This window comes from Achroia grisella, unplaced genomic scaffold (assembly GCF_030625045.1).
Source record: "Achroia grisella isolate CSIRO2021 unplaced genomic scaffold, CSIRO_AGI_Agris_v1 utg821, whole genome shotgun sequence".
Classification (NCBI taxonomy): Eukaryota; Metazoa; Arthropoda; class Insecta; order Lepidoptera; family Pyralidae; genus Achroia; species Achroia grisella.
The window spans coordinates 2,905,468-2,931,416 of NW_026713035.1; the positions used below are offsets into that span (position 1 = coordinate 2,905,468).

General features: G+C 31.0%; 1 protein-coding gene across 1 annotated transcript in view; it reads left to right on the plus strand.

Moving 5' to 3' along the window:
* Positions 1-25,949, plus strand: part of LOC131852023 (C3 and PZP-like alpha-2-macroglobulin domain-containing protein 8) — a 126,933-nt gene that overhangs the window by 32,342 nt on the left and 68,642 nt on the right. Inside the window, exons 3-6 of the mRNA XM_059202593.1 lie at positions 5,167-5,352; positions 11,238-11,363; positions 18,430-18,653; positions 23,794-23,949. Coding sequence (XP_059058576.1) covers positions 5,167-5,352; positions 11,238-11,363; positions 18,430-18,653; positions 23,794-23,949 — 692 coding nt within the window. The remainder of the gene's footprint in view (positions 1-5,166; positions 5,353-11,237; positions 11,364-18,429; positions 18,654-23,793; positions 23,950-25,949) is intronic.

Genomic DNA, 25,949 nt, shown 5'->3' on the forward strand with positions numbered 1-25,949 from the left:
AGAAATACTTCTGCTAGGAGTTGCGCAATGTAACTGTGTATGGTAGGAAGAAGTTTCTAGATAAACACAAACTACTTTCCATCGATAGGGAATTTAACCCCACACGTTGGAACCTAAGTGGTCTCGGAGAGTGCGAATGAACTACCTGTCGAGGTTTTCTCTAGAGACTACAGGATGGGGTTTTCAGAAAGGGTATATTAAGTTTTCTTAAGGGTCGCACTTGACAATCTTGGTATTTCAGGCGTTCATAATCTATGGTAACAATATAACATCAGATAGGCCGTATACTTGATTACCACCATCTTAATATAAAAAAATAAAACACTGAAATTTCATTCAGATGCTTACTATAAATTTTATTGTGACGGTAGTTGGACGAATAAATCACAGCAAATTCTGTTCTAAAGACACAGTTTAATATAAAAGGAATTCTCAATACAGAAGAATGTCCTTTAATATCGATATTTTAAATATACAAACTGAAGAGAAGTTTAAAACTATTCAAGTAATAAGCTCTTATGGTTGAAACTCATAAATTGCCGTTCTCCATCGCTATCAGTTCATGCACTAGTGATTTCAACACAGATGCTGCGAATAAAATTACTCGCGTGCATCGTACCAGTTATATCTGCCTTTATTTATTTAAGTTCAAGTCTTTGTCTTAATAGGAACTTTATCTATTTATGAATTCAGTTTAATTTTAAATAGTATTAAGCATTCCCGACTAACTTTGTGGCTTTTAACAAACTTATTGTTATGAACGCATAGTTTTTGGTAAAGATAAGTTTGAAATACTATTTTCAACATTCATGTATGATATGATTCATGTATACACAATCTATATAATGTTGTCACATAATAATATAAAATACCACATTACTGCAGCAACACCCTAAAATCAAATTTACAATATTCCAAAACATATATATGTAGTCTAAGATGAATATCGTTAAAAAATTCTAACTATGAAATTAGTTCGAATTTTATACTAAATTATCACAATTACGAAATCCTACCTTTGACATGACAACATGCTTGCATGACTACTGTTTTAGTCGCGACAGTAGTAATTTCTAGAAAAATCTAGTCGATTCTTGCTGAGGATATTATATAGTCGGAAGTCTGTTTGATAAATTTGGTACGAAATCAGTGTAACCTTTACCGAAGAGCCGTTACAAATTGATACACAATTTTTTAAGCCTTAAATCTGAGTACTACGACACACTAGTTCAAGACGCTCTTAAGTGTTATTACAGGAATTAAAGATGTTTTCATTGACTGCAAACTTTACAATTTCACCGAACTAATGTGGGAGAGCACTTCAAAACAGCTGAAGGCCAACTTCAGTAAAACGAATAAGATTACAGTTGAGAACACCGCTGGAGGTTTGAATCTCAGCTTTGACCGTCGTAATTTTGTTTTACATTAGAATGGTATTGGGCAATGATTTACCTATTTGGTGACCTAGAGCTAAAGCTTTCCTTAAGTCTGTTTCACCCCTAGTGCCTATACTTATATATATAGAGAGAGAGAGAGAGAGAGTATGTTAGAGACACTGCCGTATTGGTCCATTGTTTCCAATACCCTTTGATTGACAGCTAATTAATTAGATTGTCGTCGAATTAAACGTATGTGGCGTAGTGGTTTACTATCACCTTTCAGCCCAAATAATATGAGTTCGATTCTGGTAGACACTAAAAGTACTTTGTATGACAATTCATATTACTATCAAATTTTACTCCGAGAGACGGTGCTTATCTCACACTGAGAAATATGCTGAGTGAAATGTGCGCATGTCAAGTATTGCGTTTATATACACACTTATACTGAGTGGTATGTACTCATATGTTATTATTTTAAAAAGACACAGATCTAATATTTTCATATGTTATAAATAAATATGTAAATGTCGATTATCTACAATGCTCTCCAATATAACTAGCAACCCAACTTGGCGAACTGCATACTGTACATAGTACTTCTGTATGTAACGGAGGTTGTACAACTACATATGTGCTTATATTATACATATACAATTTTCATAAATAATAATAATAACAATAACCCTGGACAATTCATACAATGCCATCCAGTCACAACTGATATAACTGCATAGATACGGATACTATACATCGAAAAATACTTACAAAATATACATAGAAAATACCCATACTGATACAAACAATCATACTTATAAATACAAATGTTTGCACCATGCCAGGAATCGCAGCTGCGACATACGGAAGTAAACCAGTGAGCTAAACCACCAGACCATTGAGGTCGTCAAATTCTCAAAAATATAGTGTAAATCGTATTAAAATCTGTTGCACGATTTAGAACACGAAAATAGATAAAAATACAGACGAAAACAGTGATTAAAATTTATACCATTTATAAGTGTAATCTAATCTTAATACTAAGAATGAAATAACAAAGTGAAAAAGTATCGAAACGGTCCTTAAGTAGCAGATGTCAACGAGGAAAGTCTCTTAAGGGAGTTGGAAGTCATCAATCTTGCTCTCTTAGTCTTCGGAAAGTGGACCTCTTGGTGCGAAGTGAAATCTCAATGGTAGTAATTTCTGTTAGACTGTTGAATAATTGTTTATATTTTCATAAATTATCACTTCACACAACGTTGTCTATGTGGGTAACTCTGTCTCGCTTATTTCAGCTGCCAAGCAACTTGCTTGCTTAGCTGTATCTTGGTTTAACGGACGTGGCATAGTAGGTATTGGGAATGATAATGCAAACTATGGGCGATAGATGAGTGGAGTTGTATGTAGGAGAAGATTGAACTGAAAAAAATATAAATACTTATAATGTACATACACAGTTAAAGTAAAAACTGACAATAATATATAATGTCAATTTTGTAAAAAAAAAAGATGTTCAAAATTAATATAAAAATCGATATCATAAAAACGTGAAAAGATTTTGCAATAGATACCACGCGTGTAACATGATGATATGCTATACGTAGCGTTTCATATATTTAGGTGACCGATATCACTTACCAGCAATTGGGCTGTAGGCTTATTTGCCATTAGAGTTATATAAAGGAACTAGCTTTTGCCCGCGGCTTCGCTCGCGTAAATTTTTCCTCTTTAGGAGTCGGAATTTATCAAAATCCTTTCTTAGGGGATGCCTACGTCATAGTAGTTTTATGCATGCAAAGTCTCAGCCCGATCGGTTTAAAATTGACAAAGTTTCATACAAACTTTCATCCCCTATTTTATCCCTTTGGGGGTAGAATTAATCAAAATCCTTTCTTAGAGGATGCCTACGTCATAACATCTACCTGCATGCCAAATTTCAGCCCGATCCGTCCAGTGGTTTGGGCTGTGCGTTAATAGATCACTACGTCAGTCACCTTTGAGTTATATATATTTAGAAGATAGACGTTTGACTTTTAAAGTTACAGATTTGTTCACTAGACAGGTATTTTAACAGCTGAAAAGTTCTTTTTTTCTCTTATTGATATTAATGTATTTGGCTATTCTATTCCACAAAGAACCCGACGTAACTTTACTTATTCTGCGAAAAGTAATTCGAATACCGTGCATGTAAAGTTGCAGAAAGAAGCTTTATGAGTTTTAACGAAAACGGTTTGTTTAAGATTGTGTTTTTACAGAATTCGGATAAGTAAAAAAGCAGAAACTTCCATCTAAAAATATTTAATAAAAAATCTATTTATAAAGAATAATTACATAGATATATAATTGCGGTAAAGAAAATGTGAATAGAGAGATTATATTTATAACAGAATAGTTTATTGTAATATATTGAAATACTGGAGCATTTATGAGTTTAATAAAGTTTCTTGTAGGTAAGCCAAGTTATATAATACAGCGTATAACTACAAATTTCACGCTTTATTCCCAGTATGTTGTTAAACATCTGTAAAAAATATCATACCAGTACAAGAAAAAATACTAATAATGAAAGTAATTGGCCAGTGTAACTGACTCGTCTATTTCCATAGAAGGATGATGTACGCAATAATAGGTCCTATAATTGCCTACATCATCCTTCTATGGAAATAAACGAGTCAGTTACACAGTGTCATCATATAATATCCAATTAATCTATAATTAGATAGCCTCGAATATATCTAATAGTATTAGACTTACATTTCTAATCACTCCCGTATTATTAATGTCAATTGATTCTCACGAATTATATGAGTTAATTAAATTATATGAAATAATGTATGTTGATTACATTATTATTTGAAGAGGAAAGCTACATACGGTATAATGAAATTTAATTACCTTCCACACTCTGTATTCGTAGCTTTTGAGACTAATAAATCAACCTACGTAGCATGTTAATAATATCTCAACAAAATTTGTGGTTAGTATAAATTTACAGAAAGTTGTTCCGAGGCCTGCTTATAGCGAAAAGTTTTGCAATTAACTTTAAGAACTCATTGAATTAATAAGGGGCTAATTTAAATAACGGTTGTACGAAAATAATCATAAACAGTCCCGTTAATCTGCAGACGAGACAACAAAGACTACCAAATAAACTGTTAGGTCTAAATAGGTTTTTTTACTTTTAATTCCTTTCATGAGGGAGAACATGGCGATAGTTATAGTCGACAAATTAAAAGCTAAATCAGGATGTACCTAGAATTACTTCCACATTTTCTCTTTGGATGTGCTCCAAGAGTTTTCATTATCGATATCGATGGCTCTCGTGGCTTCGTTAAGGTTTTTAATGAAGTATACAAAGTTTCTTTTAATTAATTCCCGATCTATTTAGTCACATTTAAAAAATAACTTTTTAAAAACTGTGTTCCAGTATATAGCGTGATGTGTGTGAGTTTAATTAGAGTATGGAAGCATATTAAGTTAATCCTTGAAAATGTTATTATACATTTTTTTTTAATTCTTTATTGTACATAAAGATGTGTACAAAAGGCGAAGCTGCAGGCGAGGCAGGTCGTGTCGAAAAACTGTAACCATAATATATACTATTTTGTAATGTCCGTGATACTTTTATACATATAGTAGACGGTTATCACCACTCTTACTTTGCTGTTCTGTCTACATGCAAAAATATAGTCCAGAACATAAAAACTATTACTATCTTAAAAAAAATATTTCATAGTTTTCTATTTCTACTTTAAAATTTAATATTAACAATATTTTTATTTCTTTCCAGACTATGGAATCATTCTTCTCAAGATACCATCATCGCCAGCCACTCACTGCACACTACATACAACAGTGGGCTGTCTTGGGAATGATGACTGCACAGCTAAAAGCCACAGTGTCATCAGGTTGCTTGGTCCCGTCAGGGATGTAATTGTCCGGCCTGCACGACATCATTACAGGCCGGGAGAGACAAGTGAGTATTTTTTTGGACTACTCTAATGCCGTAATTGCCGTTGGCCGTAGCTGGCCTTTACAGCGTACTTTATAGAGGACTTATATATATTATAACTAATATGTTATTTGAACTTATTTTACTTGTTCTTTCATATCATATACACTCAGTTGCAGTTATTATTGTTCTTGTAATATAAATGTACCAATTAAGTATCTAGGCAAATCTACAAAATGTGTTCTGTATCAATATATTATTTTGACTTTGACTTTGACTTCGTATTTAAAATATAAAAATTTGTTACCTTAAATGTATTTTCGTAATAACCTTCTAAATGTCTGCAATATATTATATTAATATATGAGTTTTTAACATCAATATTACCATCCAGCAACAGACATTCAAACCAACAGAAAATATGTTAAACCAAAATAAATAAAATATTTGCTGTTTTGAAAATTGTGAGTACAGGAAAGGAGATAAAATATTTTCACACTCTGTGTTTGTTCTGTTGACATAACATTTTACTGTATACCAAATAAGGGGAAACAAAATATATTTCTACGTTTTCAGTAGAATTAAATTAGCCTTCTGTTGTTTTATTTTGACGAGATAATTTGCTGAAAGACCGCAGACAAATTTCTTTCTGACATTTAAATGTTATATACATTTGAACATCAGGAAGAAATATTTATAATATAAAAATACATACATTATTATGTGTATAAAAGAATTTAATTATATAATTAAAACTGACAACATTATTTTTATATTTAAATTATTTTAAGGTTATTTTCTCTTTTTCTGGCCATTTAAACCTATTAAAATTCTAATGTGAACGTTTGTATTAATAAAAAAAATTGTATTAATAAAATTGCTGATGCTACTTTTAAGGTAAACTATTTAAAAATAAGGTGAGTTGTGCATATAGACATGTGGATAGACTATGCAGTGATTAAATAATCATCTTATTAATAGTTGACCTTACAAGGAGCGTAGATTCTGCGGTCAATCCATTTTATTCTAATGAAATTTAGTATTACATATGTTAAAGGAGCTTAGAATCCGCGATCCAGCCACTTTATTTAAGTGAAATTTAGTACATAAATAAATTGTGTCGTAAATTAATATGAAGGAGACCTTATGCTATGCAATATTATCTTACCTGTGCTTTATACCAAGCAAGCACTGCGGGATATTTTGAAACGAATCACGCCATATATCTTTATACAAGTCAGCCATACCTTTATTATACAAGTTTTACAATGTTTTAAGAAATAAGGATAGGTTAAAAAATTTGTAACTAACGTTGAATATATTTTGTGATAATCATGACTTGCATAAATAATGAGTTCTGTATTCAAATAGTGTTTTGAATCTTTAGTGTTGCATCGCAATGATTATAATCTTACTATCTTACTAATATTATGGCTATAAGCTTGTTTGTTACTCTATCACGCAAACACTACTGAATGGATTTTAATAAAATTTTACAGTAATATAGCTTATACATCAAAATATCACACTGGCTATATTTTTAAAAAAATATTATGTAAGTTGTGAGAAATATAATTATAAATGTCAAGTAAGCGTAAGTTCAAACGAAGTTGCGCGGGTCAGCTAGTATTTAATATTGTGTCCATTTTTGTAGCCACCATATAACCACACTTTGTAAATTTTAAAAAATAAATTTACAAAGTGTATTAAAACATTTAATATATTATGTATATAATATTATTTATATATATTTATTATTTAGATAAAAATTGATAAATTTTATTTTTTTTAGCTTTTAATTGTTTATATTGACTCATAGTTAACGTTGTGTGAAAATTTTATTCTAATTCCCCCAGTCCATTTTACATGTAGCCTTAATACACAAACACAAGGGGAAAAGTTATTATTAGTATTGTAGACTAATGATCCCATTGCTAGCATTATATCATGTAGGTTGAAACCACACGCTTCCACCTGGAAACCATAATGATAAATTGCTGGTTGTTTTGCCACGATGGTTTAATTGACCTGATATCATACTCATCTTAGCATTCTCCATTTGGGCCCCGCCAGCGTAGACCGTTAGCGCAGCCGAGAGTACCATTGTATTATCATCCATTAAAAAAACACTCAACCACACCTTAACACAAATAATATTTTATTATATTTGTGTTAAGGTGTAGTATAGTATTATAAACGCGAAAGTTTATGAGGATGACGCAAAAATTACTGAAAGTATTTTGATAAATCTTTACAGTAATATTGCTTATACATCAGTGTAATGGATCGGTGGACTGTATGGGTGTCTAAATGATGAAAACACGTTGCAATAATATAATATATTAATATGTACAGTTACGAACTATACGAAAGACAATAAGAGAAAAATAAAATAAATTGAAATATATCAAATAAAATGACATATAAGAAAGAACTCTTCAAAAATATAAATTTAAAAATAATAAAAATATCAAAAGAGTTCGGCGGTCGGTTGCCAACAATCAGAATAACATATGGGCTATATATTTCACGCGGGTGCAACTGCGGGCACTGCTAGTATGTATATATTTTCAAGTTCATTTATGCGTATAAAAATACAGATACTATAAAGCCTGAAATTTGAAACATAAACCTTAGTAAAGTTGTCCAACCGCTGAAACTTTCCCTTTATCGTTCAAGTTCTCTATCCCGGGTGTTACTTGCAGTAATTAATTACAAAGCATCGTCCCATACATTTTGCTAACTACTGGTTTCGTGAACGTTTAGTTATAAATTAACTAGAAATTGCTGTTCAATTTCAATTTGTGCAGCTTGCTATACCTACTATGTGTAATATGGTACTATTATATCATATACACATACATGATATAATAGACACTGACCATAATAACCATAGTAGTCGTAAATGCAAGAAAAATTGGTTTTTAGCCGACGCTAAAATGCTAACTTCTAAGTCCTACCTTAAGATTCGAGGTGACTTCTGCTCTCGCTTCTATATAGTTTGGCCAAGCTATAAAAGTCAGCTGCGTATAGTAGTATAATAGTTTAAAAAAACATAAAAGGTATACCTACCGAGGTGAATAGTACAGTATATATATACTCATAATGCTAAAACACTTATTAGATTTGATCACGTGACCACGCAGTTTGTATGAAGTTTAAAACATTATTTTTAACTAACTGTGCCCGCAATTTCACGCGCTTAAATTCTACTAAATTGGCTGTATTATTGTAATTTTTTTATTAAAATCCATACAGTAGTTTTTTGCGTGAAAGAGTAATAAAAATCCATCCACACAAAATTTACATTATTAGTAAAATTTTCTTCTTTATGTACATTTTGGGGAATTACATTCAGTTACATGAATACTATTACGTGCTATTACTGACAATATATACGACTATACGACTGTATTATTTACGATAAATCCTATCCTTTTTTAATTTGATAATGATGGCATGGTACACCTATATTGACGGTTTACGCAGTCAGGTACCAGTGGAATATAATAATGAGAATGAAATCAGTGAATTCACTGAATACTTTATTAGTAATTCTATTGTGGAAACAGGTTTTGTTTTTGATCAGTTTATGTTAGAGATTTATTTTATACTATAGGTAATTTATTTAAGCAAGTTACATTATTGAGTATGTTAGTTGAACTTACCCAAATAATATTTATTTATTATAATAGATGAACTAAATAGAAGAAAAAGAAAGTACAAGTCATAAAAATACCCTGTGGACGTAATTTCCGCCCGTTCGTCTATAAACTTCTAAAAGAAATTAAAAAGTAATTTGTAAATAGCAAAAAAATATTAAGAAAAAGAGCCGTGTACAAGAATAAAAGAAAAAACGGACATTAGCATTTATGTGGGTATTAAAAGTTTTGATTGTCTAATTACTTTGTTGTATTAGGATGGAATAAAGATGGCTCTTCTACTTTTTCAATATTAATATACTATTTATAATAACTTAGTATGAAAATCTGCGCGTTATGGCAATTAAAGTGTCATTACGCCTTTTTAATCCTAGAATAAAGTAATATGCAAGTATGGAGGAAGCCATATATATATTATCAGAATTACACAACAAAAAGCAACCGTAGGTTATTAGAGTAATGTTAAAAGGCAAATTCATCACAAAATGTTTTAAACTTTAGATAGTTCGTTAGTTTATTTTTTAGCCTTTTCTCTCCCGACTGTAGACAGAGAAAGGCAGTAGGTTGGCTAGGCTTATAAGTAAGTATTATTACATGATTTATACACATAATGCGTGAACCAAAAATTTTTGCTAAAAAGAACACTCATTATAGCAAAAATTTTTGGTTTTACTAAAAGGAGCTAAATAGAAGATCTGCGAACTAGTTCTCGTAATTCGTGTTTGGGAACGTACTTCGAAACTAATTAGTTTGCGAACTACAAAGGCCTACTAAGGACTTAATTTACATATTTTGATGCGTACCATGATAATTTCAGGGTGAATTTTAATTCATTTGTTATGATAAATCATAATTTTTATTCACATTTTATTAACAAGTAGCGTCTCCAACAAAGTCTTTACCGCTACAGTCATAAAAACAGAACATACGAAAACTTTATTCGCTCTCGTATCGAAGTCTCCGTTTTATGTTTCTGTCTCTGTCATTAATTTTTACTTTGTTGCTTTACGGTTCTGTTTTATGTTTGTGACGTTCAACTCCGATTAGATGTTTATGATGCGATTCTTAAATTAATGTTAAGCGGAATTGTTACATTTATTGTTTCTTCAGATGAGAATTGTTACAACAAAGATAACAATGTTGTTTCTGTAACAACAACTGTAGATCAGTTGACATATTTTGATATATTTTATTAAAAGTTGTATTACAAACTTAGTAGGAACCTTGATGTTTGTTTCTTTGTCAATAACTAACCCGCTTTCTGTTTCTTGCTGTTTTGCCTTGTCGTTTAGTTAAAATACATGTCCGCCGTCATTGTTATATAATTTATTTTGATGCCAAATTTCATTAGATCTGTTCAGCCGTTTAGTAGTGCAAAGGCAACAAACGAATACACAGACTTCCGTATTCATACTATTATTACAGTATGGACATAGATAAAATAATTAGTACGGATATTCAATAACAATAAATGAGGTTCCTATCAAGATTTCCTAAAAAGACTAATTACTTATATAAGTCGGTACATAAACAGGGAAGAATTCTACTGACGTGGTTGATATTTCTAGTATATATCTGGTGGTTATTACTATCATTGTTCTCTAAAATATAAATATCGCTTTTAAATAAAATTTTATAAGTATGAGTACCTACCTAAATTTGGACCCAAAGATTATGAGTTCAAATCTGGACTGGCATCAAAAATTTTGTTTCAATTCGAATTTCTGGTTAAGTTTCCGGTGATAGAAAAGCCAATATCGATATACTTGAAGAAAATATACTTGTACAGCAGTACACTCGCATTCTGTTACGTTACATTTAAATATGCTATCACGACATATCAAGTGCTGAATTAACCATGCGTCAACAATTAACAATGTCTCTGACTACCCCATCTGGGAAAACAGTGGTAACAGTAAATTATTATTAAAATAAGTTTTAGAATCTAAAATAGGATCCTAATTTTCTGAATGAATGGAGGATTTACCATCCATTTTCCATAAACATTTTTCCAGAAACTTTTTACCACGCCCAACTATATTGTGCAATCACTATACGCTATCGAAACCTTCAAGAAAAGAACTTATTCCTCTTAAATTGGCAATACTTTTCTAATTCCTCTGAAGTACCCATGGGGTACTCATGGGCGGCAGTAATCACTTATCTTTAGGTGAGCTGCAAGCTCGTTTGTCCCCTATGCTGAATAAAATGAAGTTTTTGATATTTAATGATATTTATTTGTTTCAGTAACATTCTGGATTCTGGCTCTAGATCACGACTTACGTTTAGTTCGAGATGAACTAGCGTATGTGGCGCTCAGTGATCCAGCCGGTACCAAAGTCGCTATATGGGAACAGCTGTCTATGAACGAAGGTATTTCACATTTTTATAATAATAATATACATTTATTTAGCAAAAAAGTGTTAACATTAAGCATATGGCGCTGTTATGCAGCGGATGTCTTATATCATGCTATCTATGCCTTAGAGTAAATAATAGCATTAGTACATAAAACAAAATTGTAGAAAAAAAAATGGAATTATGGAGCGACTTATTTTTATCAACTATATATACACACTAATAATCATATGATATGAATTTACTATCAACTGCTATTATATTAGATATTTCTCGTGTAATTACAATGCCATGAGAAATACTTAAAGCAGTTGATAGTAAATAGTAAAGTAGTTAGCTTACAAATGTTTGACAAAGAGAAGTACAGAGTAATAAAAATATAAAAAAGATACGAATTCCCTTTGTAGTATATGTATTGTATACATAGTAGTAGTACATTATCACTTCAAACTTTACAAAGCAACAACAACTACGGTGCATTCATATCATCTTACAATAACGAGAGAACAATTCTCGACTGTAGAACTTCATGATTTATTATAATTGCATATAGTTAGTATTCATAATTTGGCTATAATGGGAATTTATACTTAATCTCTGCTGAACAATCAGTTTTATGCCTTTAATATATATAAAGGTAGATAGATAGACTATCCTTTATTTGCATTATAACATACCGTGATAGAAGATAGGTACAATTAATGAGTAAAATACCTAAAAAATATATGTATAAATACAATATGGCGGAAATATATGTTGTCCTTCAAAATGATGCCCTAATTTCACTCAGAATATATTTCATTCAAATTTTTAAGATAATCAATGGCTCTACTCCAACACATTATTTTACGGATATACTTACTAAACTATCAAGATATATAGGAATATTGTGGTTTCCAAGTACAAAATTCCGCATCCTCCACCAATACATACTCTTACATCTCTCGAGAGATCACGTTTTGTAAACAATAGAATAAGGTTCGCGTAATCTTATTCACTCTAAGAGCGTTTCCTTGTAACTTTGTCGACGGATTCAGCCTTCTGTTGTATCTGACAGATTCAGTTTCCGATGATGTTTAAAGTTTTTAAGATAAGTCTATATTAAATTTATTATTATGACCACGGTTGTACGAATGTCTATCTTTTATATCAAAATGCTGTTAAAGTAACGAACAAGAACTAGAATACCTTAAAGTATAAAACATTATTTTCAAAGAAAGTGTTATTGTAATAAAGGAAAAAGGAATTAAGCTGTTATTTTAATGCAAAATAACAAAGACTGCAGTATCTGCTTTAATATACAATATATATTTTTGTATGTTTATTGCCTTTTGTCTCAAAATTGCAGTCGTATTTTATTCTTTTAATAAAACTCTGTATAATATCGCAATTTCTGATCAAAAGTAGGTGAGATGTATCGTATCCAAGCAATTCTCACCAAACTGTATCACTAGTATGGCTTTATTAGTATCACCTTTATTAGTTTTTAGTTTCAAGTTGTCACTACAAATACATTTCGATATATAAGTACAAAATTTCGGAATAAAACCGTAATAAGTTCCAAAAAGCAACACACACAATATTCTCTAGTGTTGCAAGTACTCAATGAGGGCAATAGTTACTATCACGATTAGCTAAACTTTATGTATAATAGTCAATGAGAAACTATTAACATTCTAATTTAATAGCAAAAACAGGAAACGTACATACGTACTGTTTTAAATTAATACTCTATTAAAATATAAAAAGATAAACTACACGAAGTAGATGTATTGAAACTCGCTGAGTCACTGAAATAACTTGGATAATGAAGTCTTTAAAATTTCAGAAGATGATATTATAGAAAGTTTTACAATTACAACTACAGTCGGTATTAAAGACATCAAAATTTGCCAAGGCACCGAGGAGCGTGAAGCAGTTGCTATCAAAGCGTGAACTCAATTAAAGTCTACGTTCATTAACTTTGGCTCTCCACAAATGAGCTAGTGAAGTTCATGTTACCATTCGTGTTACCTTCATAGTTTTGAATTATTGCTAAAGAGATAATTGTTCCATTATTTGACTCTGTTATTATTTTTTAATACTGTGTACTGTATAATTTTAACATACTACCTACATAGATATGATTGTTGCAATAGTTGTCTATGCTATTGCTTTTTTATTTGTTAAATTTTAAAACATAACGTAAAGTAATATATGGAATCAAATGGTTGACATCTATGTGATGTGACGAAGGTTGATTGTAGAGACATTTACATGTAAATAAGCTTATATATAAAATATATCAATAATAATTCAGTTTTATTTGAAATATTCAAATAGAAATAGAAACAGAAATAATCTGTATTCAAATAAACTGAATATAAGCACTTTTACATAGTCATATTTTTTTTCATTTTACCCAGATTAAGAATTATATTTAAGATCTTTTTAATGAAACTTTGATTAGACCCAATGAAAAAGTGGCCAGTTTAGACCTTTAGAAATTATAGCCGTGTCAATAATATTGATATGTTTGATGACTAATTAAGTAATTGAAGATTAGCATATAGAAAATACATAACACATAATATTGTAAACGATAGATTCGGGATTGTATATTTACGTCATGATATAATATGTTATATCATGACGTAAATATACAATCGTACATAGTATGTCTCAGACTAACACAATGCCATAGAATTTAAGTGTGACATTAATAGTCACACTTATATTCTATAACATTGTACTGTACGAGAAGAAGATTGAAGATAGAAGTTGCAATATCTGAGATGTACTATTAGAGATATATCTTCGTATTATTTGTATTTATGAAAATAGAAATCATTGTGTCCAGGTTGGTCGTCTACAATTTATCTCATATATAATATATATATTGTTACCACTGTTATCCTGGATGGGGTAGTCTTATTAGGCATATTGATTGTGGAACAAAAAGTATATCCATCTCATTTAAAATTTGGTAGAGGAAAGAAAACTGAAAGTGGTAAATGGCGCAAGAATGGACTGGACAACATATATGTATGCATTATATATTTAAACTATACATATCCGCGTAGTAATAAATAAAAATTTATCATTTTCAAGATCTAAAAATATTCGTGCACTCATATTACTAGGAATTTAACGACCATATAACTTGACAGCTGTGAATTTGCTCCTAACCTACTTTTAGTTTTACTAGTTATTATCCGAAGGTGGCGAGAAAAGTTCAGACTGCAATGGTAGCGAGAACAATCTCTCTAATTGCAAAGTAACTTTTATTATTGTGGTGTAGGAAAGTCGGTAGAGATATTATTACCAGTGGTAAAGTCGCATTTCTTGTATCGGTAACAAAGAACAGTATTCAGTTTTCTTGTACGGAATAAATATTATTACTACTGTACTAAAGCTAGGGTTGTTTCTTGAACGTACATAGTTGTTTTGTTCCTGTGAGGAGTACTGTTTTAGATCTTCTTATTCTTCTTGTGTTACAAATACAAGTAATTTTATTTTTACTTAATGAAATTGTTATTATTTAGTATTTAATTAATAATATTTTTAAAACTATAAGTATCATCAACTCATCAAATCATTTATTTTTATAAAACCTGTCAGCTTCTTGTTAATTTTAATTTAATTTATGGTTTTTTAGTCAGTTACAATAAAATATATATATATTACATGGCATCATTGTTGTTTACGGATAGATCTTCACTTTAATTTTGACAAGTATATCTACAATAGTCAATTCGGTGTATTAATATGAAAGTTTGTCCGTTTATTTCTTCTAAACCATTAAACATTTTTGTCATAATTATTTCAAGAAATTCAAAACGATATATATATATATAAAACATGCATATATTGGCAGTTATACTACATCACATATACCTTATACCCAAGAAAATAAAATTACTGATCAAAACTATATCATTATAAGTTCAACGAAACGAGTTCATTGGTTAACTGACTATTATTATTACTTATTTATGTAACAGAATTAAGAATGATTCGAAAATGATTTACATGTCTATTGCTTCATATCATTTTTGATATATATCCATATAAAACACCACTATGCTTAATGCATTCTATGAAATCCTTATCATGGCATCTCCCATGTCGACCCATGTCAAATTCTGATAGATTGGATTCTACTTAGATACCTGATTAAATTTTCTCAGTAATACATAACACAAGCTCTGCTCAGCTTGGGACTAGATGGCGCTCTGTAAATTTAATAAGAATGATATAATTATTATTTGATAAGTTTTCATAACTTTTTAGTTTAGCACCAGACTGTCTAACAATAATATATTATGCATGTAGTTTTATAACTGCCTTATAACCGTTACAATAACGTATTCATATAGTCTTGAGGTAAAATTTATAAAACGTAAATATAATTAAATATGTATATTTTATGAAATTACATACGATATTTTAGAATAAAAGAAACTGAGCTCAATATTTATTAGTCTCAATAATATTAAATATTATATTTTATATACAATATATTCAATGAAATACTCTGAAATAAATTCTGTATTCAACACTTCAGTAACCTCGCCTTCGCCTCTCTTTGCTTGTAACTAACTCGTATCGGGTATCGCAGATCCATTATCTTTTAAATAGTAATTTACAAATGGCTTTAGGTACTGGAGAAAATGTTATTGTAATACAATAGTGTCTGAGTCTGAATTACTAAACAAAGAGTTTATATTTAACTTGTTTTGTCTTTTTTCTTTTTATCTTCAGACAATCAGCAAATTTCATTGATTATGCTTCTTATAATTTTAATAATGTTCTATTCGGCATACTATTACTATTGTTTTGTGTTCTCTGCATAATCTGTATAATCCTATGTCACTCCCTTTTAAGCGTAGTTTAAAAAAAGTAATAATTTATTGTTACTATTTGAGCTAATACATACAGAATCCCAAGTCAAGGAAATAGTCTGCTTTGTAAAAGACACTATTTTGGTTCAAGTCTTTATCTGTGCGTTTAAAAATTCATAATACTAACGAGATATTGATTTCTATCATTACCACCATAGCAAGAATCTCTAAGCCGACAACAATTTATCAAACACGAATAAAGGGTAGGTGTATACCTAACTATGACATGGAAATTCTTTTAACAAGAAAAAGGATCAAGTTAGCTTTACCTGACACATTCAGTTTCAAACCCCCTAATGCGATAACACAAAGGCCCTCCCTTTACAATGGAGATTTTTTTCCAATATGACACGTAACAAATCGTTACTTAAAATTCTGTAACGATAGGAGAATATTTTTTTCCTGGACAATTAACTCATTTAGTTCTATGGTAAGCAGAGCTTGTGTTATGGGTACTAAATAACGGATATAAATACTTAGCTATTTTTTTGTAAATACATACATATTATACATAGAAAACACCCAGACGGATACAAACAATCATAGTCATGAATACAAATGTTTGCGCCGTGCGAGGAATCGAACCCGCAACCATTAGAAGTAAAGCCGTAAACCGCTAGACCACCGATGCCATCTTACCAACCGAGGATTATATTTATACTTATTAACTTATTGATCCTGGCCATTGTTATTCGTATATAGTTTAAATTATCCGTCCTGAATATCAAGGCATAGCCAAAAACTCTAACCTGAAAGGATATCGGATTATTTTAGTATTCGTCAAGAACATGTTTTTTGAACGTTCAGAATGAATAGAAAATAGCGAACAGTAGCTACTGTTTTATATTAAACTGTCATTAAAAGTTCTAATGATTGCGAGCTTAATTCAGATAGAGATGTGTTGACTAATGTAGATTATAAGAGCAAAGAAATGCTAAACAAATCAAGAATGGACTGTGCGATAGATGATATGGTAAGAAAGGAAGTGAATAACGATACAACTGACTTAACGACAGATAACGAAAAAAAGATGATGATGTAGTAGTAGAAAGAGATGTAACTTTAATGGGTGAAGTAAAAACTCGTCGTATACTCAAAACATTGCGAGTTGGTAAAAACAAATAAAATTAATAATGTGAACACATCACATGAGAAATAACATCGCAACCCGTCACCGAAAGGTCCCTTGGAGTTTCAGTTTGATTAATTATATTCGCGGACCCTCTTAAAGTCACATGTCATATCGGATAGCAAAAACTTGATAGTGGAACCACGTTCTAACTTACGTTACAATGTTTGTTAGTTTTAGGAGCGACCGTTGAATTATGTTTTGCTTAAAATGTGGATGACACGCCTTCTCAATGCCAACATTTCGAAATGTTTTTAGAGTAATTTCTATTTTGTTGATATCCTTTTGTTTAGTTATGTATTGTTCGAAATTCTCGTATTCCTAAATTAGTACTAATAAGAAGCATGTCTCTTATTAGTACTAATTTTGGAAATTTTCTTTTCATATAGTAATTATTAGTTGTAGTACCAACCATTGTTTCGTACAGAATATGAAATTTTCTTGTAGTTCGATAAACTGCTGTTTTGGCTCCTGTAGCTCTAAGGAAGAATAGAAAGAATAGTAAGCACTTTTGTTTCTTTTAATTGCTAATTCGGAAAGCTGTCTCATCAAAAGAAGATTTCTGAATCATTATTTATGATTATGTATAGTTGACATGTAGAGACATCATATCTTAGATGTTCTTCCCTATAAGAAACCGGCTATTCTTCACCAGATAAGTTGTTAGATTGTTACTTAGCTGAGTTATGGTCTAGTTCTAGTGGTTTAGCATACCGCTTTACCTCCATTTGTCACCGATTCGATTCATTATATGGTAAAATCATTTGTAGTTATGAGTATGCTTACTTTATTTGTCAAAAAATGATTCGTATTAAGACCCGGTTAATAATTTAAACAATGAGTATGCTTGTTTGTATCAATATATGTTTTCTATGTATTTATTTATACATATGATATAAACAAATTTAGAATTTCTCGCTTATGTTTAGGGTTGGCAATGCGCTACGTTATCATTTATCATCCGATGGGCCCTATGCCTGTTTGGCACCATCTTAGTATTAAAAAAATATAATGTGTACAATTGTAAACAACCGTGACAAAAGTTTATGAGTATAATTTTTGTCTGCAGGGGTCCGAAAACTAAGTGCTATTTTGGCAACGGGAGCACGTTCAGGTACCTGGAAGATTGAAGCGCGTTGTGGAGGCGGTTCAGCTCGAGTGGAACTTGTAGTGGGTGCTAAAGCTGGTAACTTGGCATCAGCGGCACCTGCAGCTGAACAGCATTACGTGGAGCTCAGATTTGCTGATAGCATGCGTCGGCGGTATAAGCCCGGGCTACCCTTTGTTGGACGGGTAAGTTAACAATGCCAAATATATATCTTAAACAGCATGACAGATACGAATTGAATTTGGGAAGCCCATGGTGTCGACTAATGATAATTATACTGATCGTCATTGACGACGTTACTTCTATAGGGACTGAATGAAAGTAAGACAGTCTGCTTTACTTTCGGAATCATAATTCTGGTTACATTTCCGCGTACTGCCAATATTGTCTTTTAGATTATCAATACATTGCTTCCTAAATCTAATACCGACGCTACGTAACGTAAGTTTTTGTTCAAAATCATCAATTAGTAGTTGTAACTAGAATGCTTGATGAAGTGCCATAGTACAAAAAGTAAATTAAGTCCAAATTAGGTTACAGAACTGAGAGCCCTGCTCTTAAAAAAATGATTCAATTAATTAATCTTCAATTGTCAAACTGTAACACACAAGTATGATACAAGTTACTATAGATTACTCATCAGGTAAGTCTAATGATCTGATCTAATAAACAGATCAATGATTTATCTTCCTTTCTATATCTGATTGATACCAACGTTGTTTAAAAGAAATTGCATTAGAATGGATGCCAAAGTTAGAGGATTGTTTCGTTAAACTTATGTTTTTCTACCGAGAACTTCACAAGCAGCGATCCAGCCAACTGAACGAAATAAAAACAGATAGGTACAACCAAATGCTAAAATCACTGAAATTTTAAACTGTCTCTCAACTACGGACGTTTTATTTTATTCGTGTTCTTTAAAAGTTGAATACAGCAAATAGTCGGGATTCGAGAATGTTCGCTAACTTTTTTAACAGTCTGATCTTTTTTGGCGACCTACATTATAAATGCATCTATTTTTATTTTTCCCAGTGGCCCGGTAGTAGGAATTCAGTCATAATTAATTTAACTTTCAATAAGACTACAGACAAATAATATTGAAGATAAACAATATTAATCTATTCTCAATCTGACCGCAGACTTTAACAATAAACAAAAGATGTGTGTGTGTGTCAAATATATGGTAGTATTTATAATGTTTACTTCATGTATTTTTTATATGTAATTAAAAAAAATATTTGAATTCTGCACTCTTCTATATAAACTAAGTGTGAAATTTCATACTCCTTCCTCCGCGCAATTTTCGTAAAAAGGGGACAAAAATTTTGCTTCGCGTACATTTGATAAATAAATAGTCTACAAATATATGCCATCGATTTGAGGACATCGCCTTTTTAGCAGTGTTGGTTGTAAATTGAAGTCGTTTTTTCCTCCCACATTAAATCACTTATTTCGAATTCAAAGGTTGTTTGTCGACCTACATATAAATTGGTTTATTTTTATGCAAATATTTTATTTAGATGAGTACGAAAATGGGTAGGTAGGTCTTTTGCCGGATAACCAGGGAAGACCTAATGCTTGTAGATATACTAAATACACTATATATCTCTTCTATATTAATCTACGTAAATTGACCTTTGTAGTATTAAAAAATATTTTAATTCAAGATCTGTAAAAAAACTCGTTTTTATTTTATTTTTTATTTATTTATATTTGCACATGCGTATACATAAATTTACATAAGATAAATTAACAATACACATGGACTCTGTTTAAAGAGTATGGCAATTTCGTAGATGACTCATTCCAATAATAAAATTTAAAATTTAGATCTGTTGTAGTGTCCAGTTAGCTCCTATAGTACGTCTGTTAAAAATTCTTTTACTGTATAGTAAGCTTTGTCGGTCAGTAGTTGTTTAAGCCTTTTTTTAAATAAATTAATTTTATCTTCTTGTTTTATGGTTTCCGGGATTTTATTATATATTACAATGGATCGGTAATACGGACTCGCCCTAAACATTTCTATTTTAGGTTCTGGTAGGGCCAGTTGGCTTTTTAATCTATTATTACATTTAAAATTAAAATATGATAAATGCTCATGAACAAATACAGCTATCTCCAATATATAAATAGACGGTAAAGTTAATATTTTTAATTTTTTAAAGTGTGGTTTGCAACTGTCAAATCGCTTTATGTTTGCTATCACGCGCATGCACTTTTTTTGTGTTATGAATAGGTCCGCGGCGTTTGTGCTTTCTCCCCAAAGGATTATTCCATAACGAAGCCATGCATGTGCATAAGCATAATAAGCTGCCACTGCGCATTGCGTATTCGTATTCCTTTTTAGCATCGATAACGCATATATAAATTGTGATAGTTTTGTTTTTGTATTAGATATGTGTTTTTTCCAGTTTACGTATGTATCTATAGTCAGGCCAAGTAAGTTGAAATCTGGTATCTCTTTTATATTATGCTTAAGTTGGATGTCTGTTAAATTTAGTGGTGTTTTCTGGTAAGGTCGAAATTGGATAATTTTTGTTTTAGTCATATTAATTTGAAGGTTGTGATCTAGAAGCCGTTTTTGGTCAACCTTTAAAACTATGTCTTTAAAGATTCTAGCTACCTGTCTCGGCTTCGGACGGATATGTATTATAGATATAAACCTTCCTCTTGATCACTCTATCTATTGCTAAAGACTGCATTAAAATCCGATGTGTACTATTAAAAATCTAAGAGAACAGACAGCGGAAGCAATATTTTTGAACCGATATTTTTATACTATTAGCCAACATACAAAAGAATGTAGTCAATTTTATGATATATATATGGTATATATAGTATCATTATGCAACGACTTATAACAACTAATAACTCAGAATTCTTTTGCAATTGAGAGAAATTGCTCACATTTATTGACTGATTTCCTTTGTTTAAAATACTATTCTGTATAAATTTATACAATGCATATTGAAAATCAATTACTACGTACGAAAGAGACGGCAATACTCAATACAACTGAAGATAGAATGAAATAAAAAACTGCTATCTTAAGTGTATTCCGACATCATCCCTTCCCATTCTTGGCAATGGCACAACATAATAAATTACGAAGGCATTCTAACGAAGATCTTTTATATCGATGTGATCTCTGCTTTATGTCTGTGGTATAGTCTTTCTATTTTGAATTAGTATTGTTCGTACCACAGATACTAAGCTTGTAACATTAAAGAGCATGATTTATGGTTGTTATTTGTTTCGCTAATTCGGAACTTGGATGTTGCTTATCATTTGGTGAGATTATTGCGGTACAAAGACGTGAATATAAAATGGTTGTAATTTAATATTTTGCATATATTACTAGAAAGTATCTTTCAATCGTGACTATTTTAAAATACTCTTTCATAATGGTAATTTTACAACAAATCAGTTACGTGAGCAATAACTTTCTACGTGGATTAGCACATTGTTTTACTTTCAATGGTCGCGGGTTCGATTCCTCGCACTGTACATTCATATTAATGAGTATGACTGTTTTTATTGGTCTGGTTTCCTTCATGCATATTATGTACGTATTAAAAAAAATCTAAGGATTTATCAGTTGGATAGTGTCCATAAGGTCTGCTTAGCTTGGGACAATTCATACCCTGGATAATTCATACAACGCCCTCTAGCGTTGTATGAATTATCCAGGGTATTACGTATTATTAATAAGTATTCTATCAGCTGCCAAGCTCCTTGTATCTTAAGCTGTGTTTCTGTTGAAAGGTGAGATAAGACAATCAAATTACACAATAAAAGACATGATATGTTATGACGGGCATAACATAATAGGCGTCACCTTTTTTGCCATTCCAGTTATCTATACATATAAATAAAATTAGAGTGTCTGTGTGTAATATTGAAATAACCGTTTCTTACTACATGCATATGAATATAAATACGGTGCATACACCAAAATATTTTTTTTTACAATTTTTGTCTGTCTGTCTGTCTGTTTATTTTGGCTAATCTCTGAAATGGCTGCACGAATTTTTATGGGACTTTTGTTAGCAGATAGCTGATTAGTAAAGTGAATTAATTTAGGCTATTTTTATTTTTGAAAAATAAAATTATGTTGCAAAATTCCACGTAGACGAAGTCGCGCGTACAGCTAGTAATAAATAAGAAATAAAAGAACAATTAATAAATTCGTGAATATATCGCTTAATATATATATATATAGACTGTATTTTATATGTGTATATAGAATACAGTCTATATATAATGAAACAGCAAATTTATACATTTATACGTTATGGTTTCACGCCTTAACCAATTTTGAGAAGGAAGATTGCTTTTCACCTGGATGAAATTAGCAAAAACTGGTATAAAGGAAAGGAAATAATCTTTAGCATACCTTTTATTAAACTGATTCACCAACGAGGTGTTCAAATAAACATAGCTTTGTTTCTTTTGTAGTTTTTAATATATCATTCACTTGGTATTAAAAAAAAATATTATTACTCGAAAATGAGAATTATAATTAGAAGGTTTTATATTATATGTAATATATATAAATTTTTGATGTTGTCTTCAAAGAGGTAGGTAAGTTGATTTGATAAACACAACAAGCGACTTGTAATCTGATTCATATCTAACAGTAATTTGCTTTAAAAGCGAAGTTTAAATACCAAATCCGGAGTCGTGAAGTTAGGCTTATCCGCACCCGTGATAAGCGTGGCTTTTAAGGAAATACATCTGCCTATCTTTATGGGGACAATTTGGGTTCTTAGTGGTTGCAAAGGTTAAGGGCGTTTCGTTTTATTTACGTTCAGCATTTTATTTTTGTTGCCAGTTTCCAGGATCACTTGATTTGCTTTAAACAAAATTTGCTTTATGCTTAACTTACGATTGTATGCATCAAATGTCTTAAGATAAAAATTTTGGAGTTATTAAATTAAGTAATAATAAGTCACTGGTGGGTTTTAAAAATTTTAATGTCCAAGATCATTGTACTTATGTTATGTATATATATAAATACCAAAAGTGAGCTTTTTCCGACTCAGTAGTCGGAAGACGGTCCAAGGGCAGTCCCTTGGACTGCTTCTTGCCTTAATGCATTAAACCAATTGTTCATATATTTTAAATAGTGCAATATACTCGTATATAAATAATAATAATAGTTTTGAATTACACTTTACTAATGTCTACCAATACTTGCTGTTGTCCACATAATATTTCTCTTCAATACTAATATTGGTGACTAATTCCATTTTACATCAGGTGGGCTTTCATTTTTTTGATATTCAAGTTACAGTAAAGACCTATATTTTTTCTTTTTACCAGGTGGAAGCAATGAGCACCGAGAAACGAGTTCGTGTTCGAGTTAAGTTGTACGACGACAAAACTGACATCTATAGTCAAGACATCGATATGTCAACTGGAGAAGGAGGTTTTATTGTACCAACTGTGATGGCAGACGCACCTTACGTTAACTTGCAGGTACGTACATTAGCATAGATTAATAATAAAGATTATAATTATGATAATATCCCTGGACAATTCACACAGCGTCATCCAGGACCAAGTTAAGCTTGTGTTATGGGTACTAGACAACTGATACAAATACTTATGCATATCGGTATAGAGTAATAATAAAGAGAAAGACTTGAAATAATAATAGAAATTTCCCTGGACAATTTACAGAGCTGCCTTGTCCCAAGCTAAGTAGATCTTGTGTTCTGGGTACTATACAACTGATATAAATACTTCGACTTTTTTGTAAATACATACATAATATACATAAAAACCAGACCAGACTAGTAGTAGTACCTACAAATAATCATAATCAAAAGTTTGTACTGTACGAGGAATCGAACCTGTGACCGTCCGATTTTTATCAAATCCGCATTGTAATTTGCATTACAATCGTATGTCAAACATATATATTATATTATTTTATACTAGCGATCCGCCCCTGTTTTATACGGTTACAATTAATGTAGGAATCACTTTTGTTCTAATACCCACCCAGAGTTATATTTTGTAACTAACTATAATTAATGTCGTATTAGTTTTAATTCTATTTAATGTAGTTATCTATAATCAGTGGATTTTCGTTTTTAAACTTTGTATAAAGACTAAACAAATCTTTCCGCTTCATTTAATAATATTAATTTTAGATATACAACACAACAAAACAACTAAAAAAAGTGTATTCTTAGGAAAACTATTTTCCATTTAATTTTAATTTACTTTAAATTACTTCGTACATGATCTAACAATTACTCAAAGCCTACATGTATCCCAAACTCTCTCTAACTGAGATACTATGCCCGTCAATAATTCTTATCACAATCTTAATCACCCGTTATACGGTTCAAAATCCTTTATCATACATCGCATCCGACAGACCCGGGTAGGAATTGGTCGTTCGCGCCTCAAACCTAATTTAGTTTAATCGCGTCATTAATTGGGCCTCTAGAAACTTGCGAAACTCCAATACCTTCGAGATAGAATTCGTTGTTCAGACATAGAATACAAATGGGCAGATTTTGGGTTCGTTCGTCTGTACGCACCATTCCGTTAACTCTTGCGTGGACTTTCGACTGATAAGCTATTTATTTCTAGAGATATATAATATATAGGATTTTAAATGCTATATTTATGTAATAGCTGTGCCCACAATTTCACCCGCGTTAAATTTCAATATAAATATAACCTATGTGTTATTCTGATGCATAAGCTATATTACTGTAGTTTCATCAAAATCTGTTCAGTAGGTTTTGCGTGATAGAATAACAAATATCCATACTTACAAACTTTCTTATTACATAATAAATAACAATAATTGTGACTGTATATTTTTAGTACATTGTACATCATGTTGAAATTACAGGATAAAAGACATAACATTTTAGATCTCTGGGATAGCAACGCATGAGTGGTATAAGGGGTGTTACATGATATCAGTACTGATCATGTATATACATATAACTGGGTTGCGTCTTATTATTAGGTATTAGCTGAGCCGTCAATTTATTTGTTACTAGCTGTACCCTCGACTTCGTCCGCGTGGAATTTAACTTTGTTTATATAAAATAAAAGATTTTTTCTAAAATAAAAGTAGTAGCCTGAGTAACTTAGCTTTACTTTATTACATCAGCTGCCTGCCAATAAAAGTCCCGTCAAAATCGGTCCAGCCATTTCAGAGATTTTCCGGAACAGACAGACAGACAAAAATAGTAAAAAAATTATTTTGATATATGTACCGTATTTATATTCATATGCATGTAGTAAAAAACGGTTATTTCAATATTACAAACAGACACTCCAATTTTATTTATATGTATAGATTCTAAATACTAAAAAAAATGTACGATGGCCAAACACGAGTATCCCTATTAGTGAAGGTGAAATCTAAGCAACTAGAGCTATATAGCAAATTAACCGTGACGGTTTCTAGAAGGATTCGTGGGTAGACAGGGGTACACTGGAAACAA